The 14,987-nt window shown below is 33.0% G+C and overlaps 7 protein-coding genes and 1 long non-coding RNA gene across 11 annotated transcripts; 5 read left to right on the forward strand and 3 right to left on the reverse strand.

Annotated features, from left to right (window-relative positions):
* The first annotated feature begins 1,118 nt into the window (after positions 1 to 1,118).
* LOC149093575 (uncharacterized) lies at positions 1,119 to 3,874 on the forward strand. Of its 2 annotated transcripts, XR_016199812.1 has the most exons (5): positions 1,119 to 1,244; positions 1,528 to 1,615; positions 1,785 to 2,126; positions 2,200 to 2,458; positions 2,632 to 3,874. It is a non-coding gene; the product is annotated as an uncharacterized LOC149093575 (long non-coding RNA). The 2 variants fall into 2 exon arrangements; XR_016199811.1 differs by lacking the exon at positions 1,119 to 1,244 and having other exon boundaries at positions 1,512 to 1,615.
* A 1,780-nt stretch (positions 3,875 to 5,654) lies between these two features.
* Positions 5,655 to 7,395, forward strand: LOC107364814 (endoribonuclease LACTB2). Of its 3 annotated transcripts, none has more exons than XM_089269134.1 (7): positions 5,655 to 5,883; positions 5,977 to 6,273; positions 6,360 to 6,474; positions 6,544 to 6,646; positions 6,713 to 6,940; positions 7,004 to 7,085; positions 7,151 to 7,395. In XM_089269134.1, exons 1-7 carry the CDS (start codon positions 5,862 to 5,864, stop codon positions 7,195 to 7,197), a joined length of 894 nt encoding a protein of 297 aa, XP_089125260.1. In that variant the 5' UTR covers positions 5,655 to 5,861; the 3' UTR covers positions 7,198 to 7,395. The 3 variants fall into 3 exon arrangements, with proteins under 3 accessions (XP_089125260.1, XP_015787744.2, XP_015787743.2); XM_015932258.3 differs by having other exon boundaries at positions 5,655 to 5,790; XM_015932257.3 differs by having other exon boundaries at positions 5,655 to 5,786.
* LOC107364816 (histone H2B) lies at positions 7,392 to 8,296 on the reverse strand. The gene has a single exon (XM_015932260.3). It carries the CDS (start codon positions 8,039 to 8,041, stop codon positions 7,667 to 7,669), a length of 375 nt encoding a protein of 124 aa, XP_015787746.1. The 5' UTR covers positions 8,042 to 8,296; the 3' UTR covers positions 7,392 to 7,666.
* A 12-nt stretch (positions 8,297 to 8,308) lies between these two features.
* Positions 8,309 to 8,993, forward strand: LOC107364817 (histone H2A). The gene has a single exon (XM_015932261.3). The coding sequence runs from the start codon at positions 8,397 to 8,399 to the stop codon at positions 8,769 to 8,771; it is 375 nt and encodes a 124-aa protein (XP_015787747.1). The 5' UTR covers positions 8,309 to 8,396; the 3' UTR covers positions 8,772 to 8,993.
* A 1,765-nt stretch (positions 8,994 to 10,758) lies between these two features.
* LOC149093576 (uncharacterized) lies at positions 10,759 to 11,814 on the reverse strand. The gene is made up of 2 exons (XM_015932252.3): positions 11,612 to 11,814; positions 10,759 to 11,501 (listed from the first exon to the last, which is right to left on the reverse strand). Exons 1-2 carry the CDS (start codon positions 11,743 to 11,745, stop codon positions 11,321 to 11,323), a joined length of 315 nt encoding a protein of 104 aa, XP_015787738.3. The 5' UTR covers positions 11,746 to 11,814; the 3' UTR covers positions 10,759 to 11,320.
* A 901-nt stretch (positions 11,815 to 12,715) lies between these two features.
* On the forward strand, positions 12,716 to 13,410 carry LOC107364815 (histone H2A). The gene has a single exon (XM_015932259.3). It carries the CDS (start codon positions 12,798 to 12,800, stop codon positions 13,200 to 13,202), a length of 405 nt encoding a protein of 134 aa, XP_015787745.1. The 5' UTR covers positions 12,716 to 12,797; the 3' UTR covers positions 13,203 to 13,410.
* A 6-nt stretch (positions 13,411 to 13,416) lies between these two features.
* On the forward strand, positions 13,417 to 14,064 carry LOC107364818 (histone H2B). Its single transcript, XM_015932262.3, has one exon. It carries the CDS (start codon positions 13,480 to 13,482, stop codon positions 13,852 to 13,854), a length of 375 nt encoding a protein of 124 aa, XP_015787748.2. The 5' UTR covers positions 13,417 to 13,479; the 3' UTR covers positions 13,855 to 14,064.
* LOC107364820 (uncharacterized) lies at positions 14,008 to 14,658 on the reverse strand. Its single transcript, XM_015932263.3, has 2 exons — positions 14,469 to 14,658; positions 14,008 to 14,358 (listed from the first exon to the last, which is right to left on the reverse strand). The coding sequence occupies exons 1-2, from the start codon at positions 14,600 to 14,602 to the stop codon at positions 14,178 to 14,180; spliced, it is 315 nt and encodes a 104-aa protein (XP_015787749.1). The 5' UTR covers positions 14,603 to 14,658; the 3' UTR covers positions 14,008 to 14,177.
* Positions 14,659 to 14,987: the final 329 nt, after the last annotated feature.

A 14,987-nucleotide genomic window follows, 5' to 3' on the forward strand; every position in this document is an offset into this window, starting at 1 on the left:
AATTTAAATCTGTTGTTAATGTAAGTAGACATGTTCATAATCACAAATAATCAGATTACCTTGTTATTGGTATTTTTTGTTTTGGACAGTCAATAATTTTCATTTCTTCTCATTTTCAGTTCTTGTTTACTTTTTTGTTTACTATCTGTTTACCCGGATGGATTCTGATTATCATTAAGACTTTCTCTTCTCATGGTTGAGATGAGTTTTTACCCACCAATGTACATGACCATGAAGACAATCTTTAAGGAATACCATTTTTGATGAGAATCATGATAAAGCTTTCCAAATATTTGCTTGACAATTAATCAACCTGTTATAATAATGCAAGAGCAACGTTTCAAAAAGTGAATTAAAACATGTTGATTGAAGGAGGACAAAATGATTTTCACTGGAAATTTAAAACCTAAAATGTATCGTCCAAATTACAATCACTGCTGGTCTCAATGATTAATCCATCTTATTAAAACGCTAATAATAACTGTGAATACAAATGTCAAATCAAAATTTACCCGAGAAAACAATTGAATGGTTATTTAGTGGATAATTAGATAAAACCTGATACAATTAACTTGAAGCTCACCTTAATTTACTACAAAAGATGTCTTAATATTCGTCAAATTTAACGTTTTTGCTTTGATTTTTCATCTTTTTCAGAATTGATTGGAAAATATAAATCAATTGAGAGGAAAAGTTAATGGTAATCATTCAGGAAATGGGCTATTAATTTTTGATGGAAGACAATCAGACAATTATTGAACTCTTGGTGGTTTCAGTTAATTCAATCCTATCATCCACTTATATTTATAACTGAATCAAGATTTTAAATGCAAAAAAAATCAAGTCAAAAAGTAAACTCACAAATTATTGTTGTCCTACTTGTTAATCGTGGAAACAATTTTCAACACCAATTCGTAGCTCTTTTTACAACTTGTAATCAGTTTTATGCCAATTGTTGGTCAAAAATTAGATCAAGTGAGGAATCACATTTTATGATGATAAATGCGAAATAAAACTCTAATAATAATAATGATAATAATGGTTGAAGAAGAGACCATTTTAACTTGATTTTTGGGAAAACAGGTCTTCATGTTAATCATCATTCTCAGAGTCTCTCTCGATCACTGCTCTGAGTCCATCATCATTTCACGCTATTCAACTGATTAAAGTGAATCGTAGTCAGGTCATTATCAAGTCATTATTAACCCTGAAAAAAATACAACAAAAAAGATGGCAGAGAAAAGGTAAAAATTGTAAATTGCATTTAACTCAATCAACCTTGTCTATTAAAGGAAACAAACTTCAATTGTGATAATACAGATGAATGTTTTAATGAAACCATATTATACTCACTAATATTGTTTGTATTTGTAATTGATCTGATGATTAGTTTGGTCATTGTACAATTGACCGCATGAACGGAAAATGAGCACTTTCGTATCAAGCTCCTATTTAATGCGCAATAAACAGTTTTCAAGTCTTCCATTATCACATGTGTATTTTTTTAACACATGTTTTTTGTTTTAGGCGCTTTTATTTTAAACACTGGCTATCAATTTCAATTCAATCAATTTAATCGGTTCATGGTCTAGACTGGATTATTCATCATGTAAACGTGAGTATTCATCTTTATCCGTTTTCATTAGTTATTAATTGATACTTACCATGTTACTAATCTAATGTTCATGTCTTATTTTGTGCGTCTCTTTTCAATGACATTTTTCATGTTACAATTTTCTTGGTTGCCATCATCATCTTCAACTATTAACCTTGGTTAAATGGAGTTTTCCTGTTTTTCTTGAATAATTGATACTCATTTTATGGTATTATGACACCTTGGCTTGATTAAATTGATGCGATGATTACATCTAAAGGCAATTTACTAATTACCCTTTAAACTGAAGCCTTTCGCTTGCTCGGCTTTTCTGGTTAACATTAGCCTTTACCCTGGGGTTGATTGTCAATTAGGCTTTTATTAATTTACTTGTTCACATTTTGGTTATTCTTGATACGTATGTTGATGCTGATGAAGATAATTGTAATGGTGGTATTAAATGATGATCCAGGTAATGATAATGATTACTACTAATGATCACGCCAACGGAAGACGTTTGTCATCTTAAATGGTAAGAACTTGCCTCCAAGATGATCTTGAGATTAAATTACTTACAGTTTACTTTTGTTTAATGTTAATGAAAGCTTAACTGTACGGAAATGATTTAAAGACTACAACAGCTTCTTCTTCATCCAATCCAAGTGGTCTTCCGTGATTAACATGGTAATGGTGGATTATTTATGTTCAAAATAAATACACCAGAATGCAAACAATAAGATATATGTGAAAACAAGACAAGCTGATGGTATCTTTATTTTTTATGGACAAGATTTATAATCTTGTTTATTAATCTTGTTAATAACTGATTGATTTTCACCAAAAATATATACAACAGGACAAAATGTAAGTCAGTAAACTGTGATTTTATCTTAATAATCTTGATTTAACGTTAAATCTGATGAATAAATCTGTGATTTATTTTTAACTAAATACAAGACAAAATCATGCCAAAACATAAACAATAATAATTGTCTTCTTCATTTGTTTCGTTTTTTTTCACCTGATTTCATTTTCAGATAACAAACTGAATGGAAAGAAGATGATAATGAAGATAAGTGGTGGTGATGAAGCTGCCGATAAACAGTATGAATAAATGACCGTATTCATGGTTAGTCGTGATTTGTAGACGCCAATTGATGAGGATATGGATCAATTGAAATAGGAACTTACGTTGCTTCAACATTGCAATAAGCTGGTGATGATAATGGGGAACAAGAGGATAAAGCATTTGAGACTGAAAAAGGCAGAAGAAAAGAATCAACTTTACCATGAATTACCATAAAAATTGTAACAACTAACCGAGGAACAGATTTAGACTAAACTGTGAAAAGCCAGTAAAGGATTGTTACCTGTCTGTTAATTTTACCAACTATTGAACAAAATCCCAACTCAATCATCAAGCCATGATGTCTACAATGTGAAATCAGAAGTGGTTATTATATTTTGGTTCGTGGCAGATGAAGATGAGCTTTTGGTACACTTTGGCTTCATTTTAGGTTGATTAAAATTTCAAAGTTAATTTGGCTGTTGTATGAGGAGCCAGAAAAGGGTGTCAAAGCCAGTCTGTTGGCATTTGATCTGATCTTTGCGCGCAAAAGCATCCAATTTGGAGGTACCTTAATTATACATTTTAAATCAAGATAACTCTTCTGATTATTTGCAATCAAAAATGAATAGTAATGGGACGATGACGGATCTTCACTATTGACCAAAGCTCTAAAGGCTAACTTCATTCAATGTTTCTCCAGACAACAATAATTTTGTTCATTTTTTGCTGTTAAATGGCGATTTTTGTTGCTGCCTTGTATTCATGTCATGTAATGGAATGGCTAAATCATGATAACAATTGTTGCTGTGTTTAAATTTTTTAATAATACGGTAAAGAGATGCATGATGATAATGAAACGAGTAAATGGCAGTTTATGGAAAGGCAAAAGGATGCTAAGCGTGATGATTGCGGACGGTTAATAATTGGCAATTGCTGGGATTTGCAATTTCATCGATTACATTTTAATTCAATTAATGTGGCGAGTTGAAACTATGATTCAAATGGCTACTGATTATTAGATTGTCTGATCAATCAAGGCAACAATCAACCTGTTCTCAGTCTTGCACCTTGCCCAAGAAAATGCATAAAATGAAATCAAAGGTCAATCATCTTTGAACAATCTAATTGCTGACAATTGATTCACACTCTCAAAGACGGGAACCAAAAATTATCAACAATGTTGAGTTGATTAAATATTACCTTTAAATATATTTCTTCTTGGATGCTTTTATTAATTTTCAATTGAACCTGATTCAAAGGAAGAAGTGTTAAAAATAATTTCAATAGCTATTAATCAAGTTTAAATGATTAGATTCAATTGATGAATAAGTTATCGACAAGTAATTGGCGTTACACCAAAATGATTTATTCATTATAAATTGAATCTGATTAGCTGCCTGTTTTAATTAGAATCATCAACTTGTTATCCTTCAATTACAAATAGTTCAATTCAATGATAATTTCAAATTTCATGATAATCTGTTGATTGATATTGAAAGACAAGTGATTGATAACCATCAATATATTGATATAAAAATGTAAAAATGTATGTAATTCGTTATATTAATGATTTTTTTCTGGTAATGCTATCGTAAGATGATGAACATGAATTGTTGAGCGATTATCAACTATCCCAGATCAATGTAGCTTATTGAACGATAATCTATCAATTTTAACAATTGTAGTTTCCATTTAATTGGTTAGTATTTTGTTTCAATTGTAATTGGGTAAGGTGAATGGTACTTTGTTGTTGATATAAATTGTGACCAAGCTGGAGATGGACAGTCTTTGAAAAGTTCATTTCAAGATGACCTACAAAATGATTAATCATCTAATTTGCTTTCTTTGTTTGATACAAGATTTAATAAGGTTGTTACTCTAACAAGAGCAAGCTTGTTAAAATCAAATCAAATGATATTCCTGAGCAGTATCCATTTACCTATTTGGGTTTAACTTTGTAAACATTAGTTTAAGCAAAAGGTAACCAAAGATTTCAATTATTAAATATTCAAGTTTAATTGTCGTTGAACAATGAATAGAAAGCAAAAGATAATCAAATTCATTTTAATCGTTTCATTCAATTTTGGCTTGATACTGTTTTGAAGGATATCAATATGGCAAGATGAAGCAAAAGTGGATCCAAGGGTCGACAAGCAAATTATTTGTTTTTGTTCAAAAATCTTAAATCACTTGATTGATGCTAAATTAAGGATTTGAGTTATTGATTCGAAGCTGATTGATGATATCTTCTAATTAATCAACTTGGCACAGCTTTGATGGTTTGATTGTTGAAGAAACACTAAAATGGGTTTGGTTTTTGTGAATTTACTTTTCCATATAATATGGATTGGAAATTTGTAACAATTGATTCTACCCTAATTGGCAACCTTAACATTCAGATAAATCACGTTAATCAAGTGTAAGTTAATGCTGAAATAATGATTGAAATGTATTCAGACGGTTAAGATGGAGAAGAAGATTTGTTTAAATGAAAGTCCAATTTGGATTAGGGTTTGGAAGAAGCGTCAATATGGATATTTTGATACTCTTTAAATGAAAATAATAATGGTGTAGATTATAATTATGAGGATGATGATGCATGAAGAATGAAAATTTGCACGATCAAACGTTAAGCTTTATTATCATGATGATAATTGATCCGTTTCACTGATACCATCTACGGAAGCCTGGCTTATTCCTTACTTATATGTGAATACATTTTGAATTTCAATGAACCACACTTACTGATAAATGTTCATTTCGTTACCCTATTGAACCAATAAAATAGTTAATGTCCACCTTTCCCTGACCTCTTTTTAAAATCAACATTAACCATCTTTCACTAGCCCCTTTTCAATCAACAATTTTAACAGTCTCACTGTTTAAATCAAAGTTTACTATCATGACTTGTTGATTTTCAATTTTCCCTCCATTTTTATTTTGCCTCTCTTTGGGGTTGAAGATGTTCAAACCAGTTTTTGGCTTGGCTTGAATAAATTGTTTACATTTTCTTGTGCATTTTATATTTACATTTGTATTATTTTTTACAACTAATTGGTTATTTTAATTGCTTATTAATAGTCATCGCGATTTACTGATTGGAAAGAGAGAAAGACACAGCTCGTTGGTGATTATTATTTGTTTTTTTGAAGTGCATCTGATATTTTCCTGTTTCCATGTAAACAATAGATTGTCTTGATGATCAATGTCCAATTTAATTGTACTTTATATATTCTATAACTGTTATCGAGGCTGACGGTTAATGCCAACAGGTTGCTGTACTCATTGTGATTTTTGGTTTTTCTTCTACTAGTGATTATGTCTGCGATTATACCTAAAGTGACCAAATTATCCGAGAGAGTTATCCGTGTTTTGGGATGTAATCCTGGTCCGTTTACTCTACAAGGTACAAATACTTATTTGGTTGGTACAGGTGATAATAGAGTGCTTATTGATACTGGCGAAAATAACAACAAAGAATATATTGGCACTTTGAAAGATGTGCTGCAAAAAAATCAAATTAAGCTATCCAATATCATCATAACACATTGGCATGATGATCATATTGGTGGTCTATTGAGTGTTTTAGGTTTGTCAAATGTGCCTTCAAGTAAGTTAATGCAATTAGTCTTTTTCATTGAACGTTAACTCATTAATTACTATGAAATTAATTCTCTTGTTTCTTTTTTTTTGTAGACTGCAAAGTTCTGAAATTCAAAAATGATGCAAATGATATTACTGATAGTCGATTAACCTATGAATACCTGAAAGATCAACAAACGATTGAAGTTGATGATAAGACAACTTTAAGGTAATCCAAAAATGAAAAATGCACCAGAATTATTTGGCATAATTTACTCTGTGCACATTTTTTGATCAGAGTATTCCATACCCCTGGTCACACCGAAGATCACGCTGTTTTACTTTTGAATGAAGATAAAACGTTATTCAGTGGCGATTGTATTCTCGGAGAAGGAAGTGCTGTGAGTTACAAATCAGAAATCAAATTCAGACACTTAAAATTAAATCTAATTGTGGTCTTTAATTAGGTTTTCGAAGACTTGCGGGATTATCTAAACTCACTTCAGATTATATCTTCTCTTAAACCTGACATAATCTTCCCTGGCCATGGTCCTGCTGTTGCAAAGCCCGAAGAAAAAATCTTGGAATATATAAATCACCGTCTAGCTCGTGAAAAGCAAATCCTTGACTGCATTGGCTCAGCCAAAAGCGAATCAGGCATAACGATCCAAGAAATCGTATCCATCATTTACAAGGTTAACTTGGAAATCATGTCATTCACAGATCAAAATTCTCATGAAATTAATTTTCAATTACAGGATACTCCAAAACATCTACATATGGCCGCTGCTTCTAACGTCTCACATCATTTGTATAAGTTATTGAAAGATGAGAAAATAGGTAAGGAATTGGATCTTTATTTACCACAGAATCAGTTTAATTTATATTTTTTCTTTTCGTTTCAGAGTCGCCTGATGAACTGCATTACTCGCTGAAAAAGCCAAGCATTTGACTGAATAAAAAAGACCTTCACCAATATTGTTGATGCTTATTATTTTTCTATTGTACATCTTCCCTTGTGATATGATGAGAAAAGAGAGATACATTGTATTGAGTTAGGTGCAAGAAAATTCAGTCATAAACTATCTTGTGTTATTAAAGATCTTCTAGAATATAATTTTTCTAATTAGAGGATTAGACTAATCATAAACTCTTAAGCTTCTGTTTATTTTAATGCTCTAAGTCGTTTCAGTTATTAACAATCCTAACATGAGTCACATGTAACAAAGAAAACTTTCTATTTCGTGTCATTCAAACAAATTTTTACAAAACCAACGTTATCAGATATGTTTGAGCTCGTGAGAGAGATGAGAGATGATCAAGAATAGCATAAAACTTCTTTTCGTAAATATTTATTGGCCCTGAAAAGGGCCGTTTTTTGTTTTAAATAATGAAGGGAAGGGTCAGGAAGAATGAAATATTTATTTGGATGAAGTGTATTTGGTAACTGCCTTAGTTCCTTCAGACACAGCGTGCTTAGCCAATTCACCAGGAAGGAGAAGTCGGACAGCAGTTTGAATCTCCCTAGAAGTGATGGTAGATCGCTTGTTGTAGTGGGCCAATCTTGAGGCTTCAGCGGCAATTCGCTCAAAAATGTCATTCACAAAGGAGTTCATGATAGACATGGCTTTAGATGAGATACCAGTATCAGGATGAACTTGCTTCAACACTTTGTAGATGTAGATGGAGAAGGATTCCTTTCGTCGCTTCTTCTTCTTTTTCTTGTCGGTAGCTCGTACAGCTTTTTGGGCCTTACCGGCTTTCTTAACAGCTTTACCTGATGGTTGAGGAGGCATAATTAATCAAAAGAGTGTTAAATGAAGATCACGAAATAAGATTATATCAACGTAAGACAACAATATTGATGAATGTCAAGCAAAATCACTATCTTTAGTTTATATACTTTGACAAAGGGTGTTTAAGGATAAGCGGACGTAAACTAGGACTCATCTCCACTCTCATTGGCTGTTGCTGTGACTACGGCTCTTCTCATTGGTTAGTGACTTAAGCACCCTGGTTGTGGAGTATATAAACTAACTTGAGCTTGAAAAATCATTCATTTCAGCTGTTTAAGTAATCTTTCAATAATCTTATTTACACTTTTTTGATTTTTTTTGACTTTGTTTTCATCTTCAATTCAATAAATTAATCATGTCTGGACGTGGTAAAGGAGGTAAAGTTAAGTCAAAGGCCAAGTCACGATCATCCCGTGCAGGTCTTCAATTCCCTGTTGGTAGAATCCATCGTCTCTTGAGAAAGGGAAACTATGCTGAACGAGTTGGTGCTGGTGCTCCAGTTTACTTGGCTGCCGTACTTGAGTATTTGGCTGCTGAAGTTTTAGAATTGGCTGGTAATGCTGCCAGAGATAACAAGAAAACTCGTATCATCCCCCGTCATCTTCAACTCGCCATCAGAAACGACGAGGAATTGAATAAGCTTCTTGCTGGAGTAACCATTGCTCAAGGTGGTGTTTTACCTAACATTCAAGCTGTTCTTTTACCCAAAAAGAGTGACAAGAAAGCTTAATTCTGTGTACAACCACTATCATCATCATGACCCTCCCCTTCATTATTTAAACCAAAAACGGCCCTTTTCAGGGCCAATAAATATTTACGAAAAGAAGTTTTATGCTATTCTCAATCATCTCTATATTCCTATTTAAATCTAAAGCCTTCTAGTGATTACATTTCAAATCTGTTTTTATAAATTAAACATTTCTACATTAAAAGATACATTTTCTAGTTTCAATGTCGAATGGAGTTCATATCTATTTTCTCCGTCTCCATCATGATATTCTGTAAATGTTGGTCGCATTATATTACTTTAAGATAAAAATACATGAATAATATATAGTTAGCTATGAAAAATTTGGTATAAACTTGTCAACAACTTTCAATTCAGAATCTCGGATAATTTCTATAACCAAGTGGTGAATGGTAGTGCTCATATATACTTGGCAACCTTTTTGACGCTCGTCTTTGCAGTTCTCGGATAACTCGAGTTTTAGTTTTCTCTGCTTTTGGTTGGAAACGAATCCAGCTTGAGACTTTGTTCCAAGATGACCGATAAATTAGTGGAACATGATCAGCAATCGAAAAGCCAAACCAAGTACCCGAAATACTTCCAATTGTGATGATGATATCAACCCACATCAGCCTAGGTTCCAACACGACCTTAATATTTGGCTCTTTAATCGATCCAAAAGCAATTACTGAGCAATTACCTGTTGTTATGATAGGATTTCTTGGTCTAATTATGAAAGTTTTTCGGTAACAGTCTGGTCTTTCCGTTAACTTGAAACAAGTGTCTACAATGGTATCCAATTGCTTTCGAAATGTGGTGTTGAATTGATTTTCTGCATACTTCACCGATCCAAAAGGAATACCAATACTGAGATTCAAGGTTGATGCATGAAATGGTACACCAAACATCTTCATAGACTCGTTATTGAAACAACTATCCTTCATATCAATAGATTGTTTGTAACCGAGGGTGTGATAATCAAAGCAATTGGTAGCATAAGGAGCTGGAAGTAGTCGTCGTTCAAAGATGAAATAATGCATCTTATAAAATCTTGGTTCCTTATGGTAAACACTCATTGTATCCCATCGAAGTAGATTACCTCGCGGCATTATTTTAGGCGGCACTAAAGTGATGAAAAAATTGGGTGCATAGTCAAAGATTTGTTGTTTGATTCGAATGGTCAAGATATTTGGACTGATTGAAGACTTGGCATTTTCCAGATTCGAAAGAGTCACAACTTTCTTAACGGAACAAGCAATTACAGAACAATAGCGCATCTTACGAGTCAATGCATGAATCTCACAATAATCTTTACTTTCAGAGGCTGTTAAATTGGTTATGGATACGGAATCAAATAACTCATCTTTAGTATAAAACAAATTACCAGTTTGGCGAACCGTCAAGTTTTTGACAGTCAGTCTCATGATTTGATTTTTATCAAACAACTTAAATATATGAACTCGGATGGCCGCTTCATCTCTTGTATTCACTGATCGAGGAATTTTGAATACTGTTTTGAATTGGGGATGTTCGAGCAGGGCTTTGGTCCAATTTATCATATAAGCACCATCAAAACAAACTGGAACGTCAGGCAATTCAGTTACTTCTGGAACAGTTAAATATACATTGGTTAAAACAGGATAGGAAAAGTAATTTATCAGAACCAATATCAATTGGATGAGGAAACCAATTGAGCAAATTATTGTGAATATCGTATGAAGTCCAAAACCAAAAATTGTAAACTTGAAAACCCGAGATAAACGTCTTCGCGTTGGCATTTTCTGAACAGTAAACAATCACATATTTCCAAATTTGCCATTCATGGACGTAGGAATTACTATTCTCTGCTTCTGAATACAAAAAATATTGTATAAGTACTTTCATAGTTCTCTAAATGCGTCTTGTATTCAACCATTGTTTTTCTGCTAACAATATAATTAAATGCTTGATGTATCAATAGTGAATCGATTTCAAGCTAACGCAGTATTGCACCCAATAATCAGCCAATTTTAATCAATATTTTTTATAAAGTGAATTGCAGTACGGCTCAGTAATCTTTGTTATGATTAGTCAATTTCCCATGGAAACATGCAAAGCTACATTTGAAGACAGATTTGCCTGTGAATTAAACTTGAAAAGAATACAAATGTAAATCAGAAAGCTTAGAAGTAAATTGGTAAACAAAGATTAGAAAAACTGAAATTCTTTGTGGATAAGTGGTCATCTATTTGTCCACATTTAATCCTAACTAGATTTTTCAAAAATCGTACAATTCCTTGGTTATCTTCGTTTAGTTTCATTAATAATTTTAGTCAACCAAATTTCCCTACAGTTGGTGAGATATTGCATGTAAGATGGTTTATTGCGAGGCAAGCTGATTTAATGTACCTAAAAAAGTCCCATAATGGCTTTAATCAAGTTAAACACGAAAAATATTTACAGACTCGTAAAGAGTAGATAAATGGAATGCTTTCAACAATAGTCTATTCAAGAAACAGTTTGGTAATTTTGTGACTTGAAAAGGAATTGAAAAACACAAACAGTCCCGGTGGTCATAATTGTTCCCCTTCCTTGTTTGTTGCGACTTGATTTTCACATTGTGAAGGTTTGCTTCTTCGATTTTTTTTCGCCGTAGCAAGCTTTCTGCCAACACGAGTATGAGGATAGATGTTTGAAAAGAATACAAATAAAGCCTCTGGACATATCCCAGCTCGTAGCAGGTCAACAACAACACTGTAAATGAACAAAAAGTAAGATAAAATTACAGAATCCAAAGTAAAAATAATCATCATTTTTAAAACAACAATTGAATGAATGGGCGAGGAAAAAGGCGGTAAACTAACCAGAATACTCGGTAATCCATATCAATATTAGCTGTCTGAACCAACTGATAAAGCTGTTGATTGATCACATCTTTGTCTTCTTTAGGCTGTACACTATTATAAGATTGATCTTCAGAAGGCCCAGGAGAAGACATAATTAGTAGATTATAATTAACAAAATTAGATATTTGAAATTGTCAGTTGTTTACAATGTAAACTTTACAGAAATATGAAAAAACAAGCGCAGAGTTGACAGCATAAAAGTGCTTCCCTCTAACGATACCTAAAAAAACTAACCCTGTAAACAATAAACAAATAATAAACAAATGTCAGCTGAGATAATAGAGTTGATACCAAATATAATTATCATGGTGAAACTGAATTATTTGGTTTATTAGGGAAACTCACTACAACCATGGCTACAATGACGAATCCAGCCAACAACGAAGAGGAACTGACAGATGTTTAGATCTTTTCAATTGAATACGTTTCCAGGGAATGGCAATTTCATTGTTGATGGCTAGACACATTTTAATCGCCACTTTTTAATCTCTCTCCCAAAGAGTATTCGTTGAAAATTTACAACTCCAGTTTATGAAGATGTTTAGATTCTTATAAACTAATTTTTCTGAATTTAGTAACAAACTACAAGCGACACTACTGAGGTTTAAGGGACCCTTAACTAGCAATCATTGTGTTGTGATTCTATCAATTTTGAATAGATTGGGGTTAAATAAAATAATAATATTGAATGGCGAGTTGTATTTTTTGAAATCACATAGTAAACTATTTTGCTTTGAACAGATAAAATTTCAATTTCAATATTTACTATTACCATCAAAATTCAAACAACTTGCTGAAAACCATGTGATTTGCCTCCTACTGGTTGCGTCAGCTGGTTATGTTTCGATTTCTATTCTAAATCGATTAAATCGATTTGCACTCAAAAATTGATCGATCTCTGTAAAAACGTGTTTAAGGATAACGCGGACGTAAACTAGGACTCATCTCCACTCTCATTGGCTGTTGCTAGAACTACGCCTCTTCTCATTGGTTAGTGACTTAAACACTTTAGCTGGTGAGTATATAAGCTAACTTGAGCTTCAACAACCTTTCAATTCAACTGTTTAAAGTAAACTTTCAATATTCTTAAAACTTTTTTGATTTTTTGTGACTTTGTTTTCATCTTCAATTCAATAAATTAATCATGTCTGGACGTGGTAAAGGAGGAAAAGTCAAGTCAAAGGCCAAGTCACGATCATCCCGTGCAGGTCTTCAATTCCCTGTTGGTAGAATCCATCGTCTCTTGAGAAAGGGAAACTATGCTGAACGAGTTGGTGCTGGTGCTCCAGTCTACTTGGCTGCAGTCCTTGAATACTTAGGCGCTGAAGTTTTGGAGTTGGCTGGTAACGCTGCCAGAGATAACAAGAAAACTCGTATCATCCCCCGTCATCTTCAACTCGCCATCAGAAACGATGAAGAATTGAACAAACTTCTCTCCGGTGTAACTATTGCTCAAGGTGGTGTCTTGCCAAACATTCAAGCTGTCCTATTACCAAAGAAGGGTTCCGCAGCTGCCCCAGCCAAGGGAAAAGCCTCTCAAGAATACTAGAAAGTCAAGTGACAATATAGTTATTCTGTGTAAATTCATTATCATTATGACCCTTTCCTGAATTATAAACAAAAAACGGCCCTTTTCAGGGCCAATACATATTTACGAAAAGATATTTTGTGCTAGTCCAACCATCATTCTTTTAATATTAAACCTTAATCATTTCATTGTGAATCATCTTTGTAATTAAAACTTTTTTGTATTTAAACTGTTTTTGTTATCTTACGTTGATATAATTTTATTTCGTGATCTTCATTTAACACTCTTTTGATTAATTATGCCTCCTCAACCATCAGGTAAAGCCGTTAAGAAAGCCGGTAAGGCCCAAAAAGCTGTACGAGCTACCGACAAGAAAAAGAAGAAGAAGCGACGAAAGGAATCCTTCTCCATCTACATCTACAAAGTGTTGAAGCAAGTTCATCCTGATACTGGTATCTCATCTAAAGCCATGTCTATCATGAACTCCTTTGTGAATGACATTTTTGAGCGAATTGCTGCTGAAGCCTCAAGATTGGCTCACTACAACAAGCGATCTACCATCACTTCTAGGGAGATTCAAACTGCTGTCCGACTTCTCCTTCCTGGTGAATTGGCTAAGCACGCTGTGTCTGAAGGAACTAAGGCAGTTACCAAATACACTTCATCCAAATAAATATTTCATTCTTCCTGACCCTTCCCTTCATTATTTAAAACAAAAAACGGCCCTTTTCAGGGCCAATAAATATTTACGAAAAGAAGTTTTATGCTATTCTTGATCATCTCTCTATTTAATATTTCTCTTTTTATACCAAAAGTCTTCTAGTGGTGAATACTAAACAAATTCAACCATGTCTTTAATAAAGTAAAACACGAAAAAAATTTACAGACTCGCAAAGAGTAGATGAATGGAATGATTTCAACAATAGTCTATTCAAGAAACAGTTTGGTAATTTTGTGTCTTGAAAAGGAATTGACAAACACGAACAGTCCCGGTGGTCATAATTGTTCCCCTTCCTTGTTTGTTGCGACTTGATTTTCACATTGTGAAGGTTTGCTTCTTCGATTTTTTTTCGCCGTAGCAAGCTTTCTGCCAACACGAGTATGAGGATAGATGTTTGAAAAGAATACAAATAAAGCCTCTGGACATATCCCAGCTCGTAGCAGGTCGACAACAACACTGTAAATGAACAAAAAGTAAGATAAAATTACAGAATCCAAAGTAAGCATAATCATCATTTTTAAAACAACAATTGAATGAATGGGCGAGGAAAAAGGCGGTAAACTAACCAGAATACTCGGTAATCCATATCAATATTAGCTGTTTGGACCAACTGATAAAGCTGTTGATTAATCACTTCATTGTCTTCTTTAGGCTGTACACTATTATAAGATTGATCTTCAGAAGGACCAGGAGAAGACATAATTACTATATTTTAATTAACAAAATTAGATATTTCAAAATGTCAGTTGTTTACAATGTAAACTTTACAGAAATATGAAAAAACAAGCGCAAAGTTGACAGCATAAAAGTGCTTCCCTCTAACGATACCTAGAAAGACAAATCCGAGCATTCAATGTTTCACCATTAGTTTGATTTAAACGTAGAGTTAACTCACCAGTTATAAAGAGCTCTAATTATTAAAATTGCCTTAGATACAATTTGATTGTAAATATTTGGCATGAAAATCAATGTGTAGCCAAAAAATTATTATATAATAGATTAGTTTTTTCATCTTGATTGTAATTTTTATTGATAGTTTTTACATTGTAATTGCATGTTTGTTTTTCAGGTTTTAAAGGTTTGAA

Source organism: Tetranychus urticae, chromosome 3, assembly GCF_039701765.1.
Source record: "Tetranychus urticae isolate SD_2017Ah chromosome 3, NJAU_TeUrti_SD_1.0, whole genome shotgun sequence".
Taxonomy (NCBI): Eukaryota; Metazoa; Arthropoda; class Arachnida; order Trombidiformes; family Tetranychidae; genus Tetranychus; species Tetranychus urticae.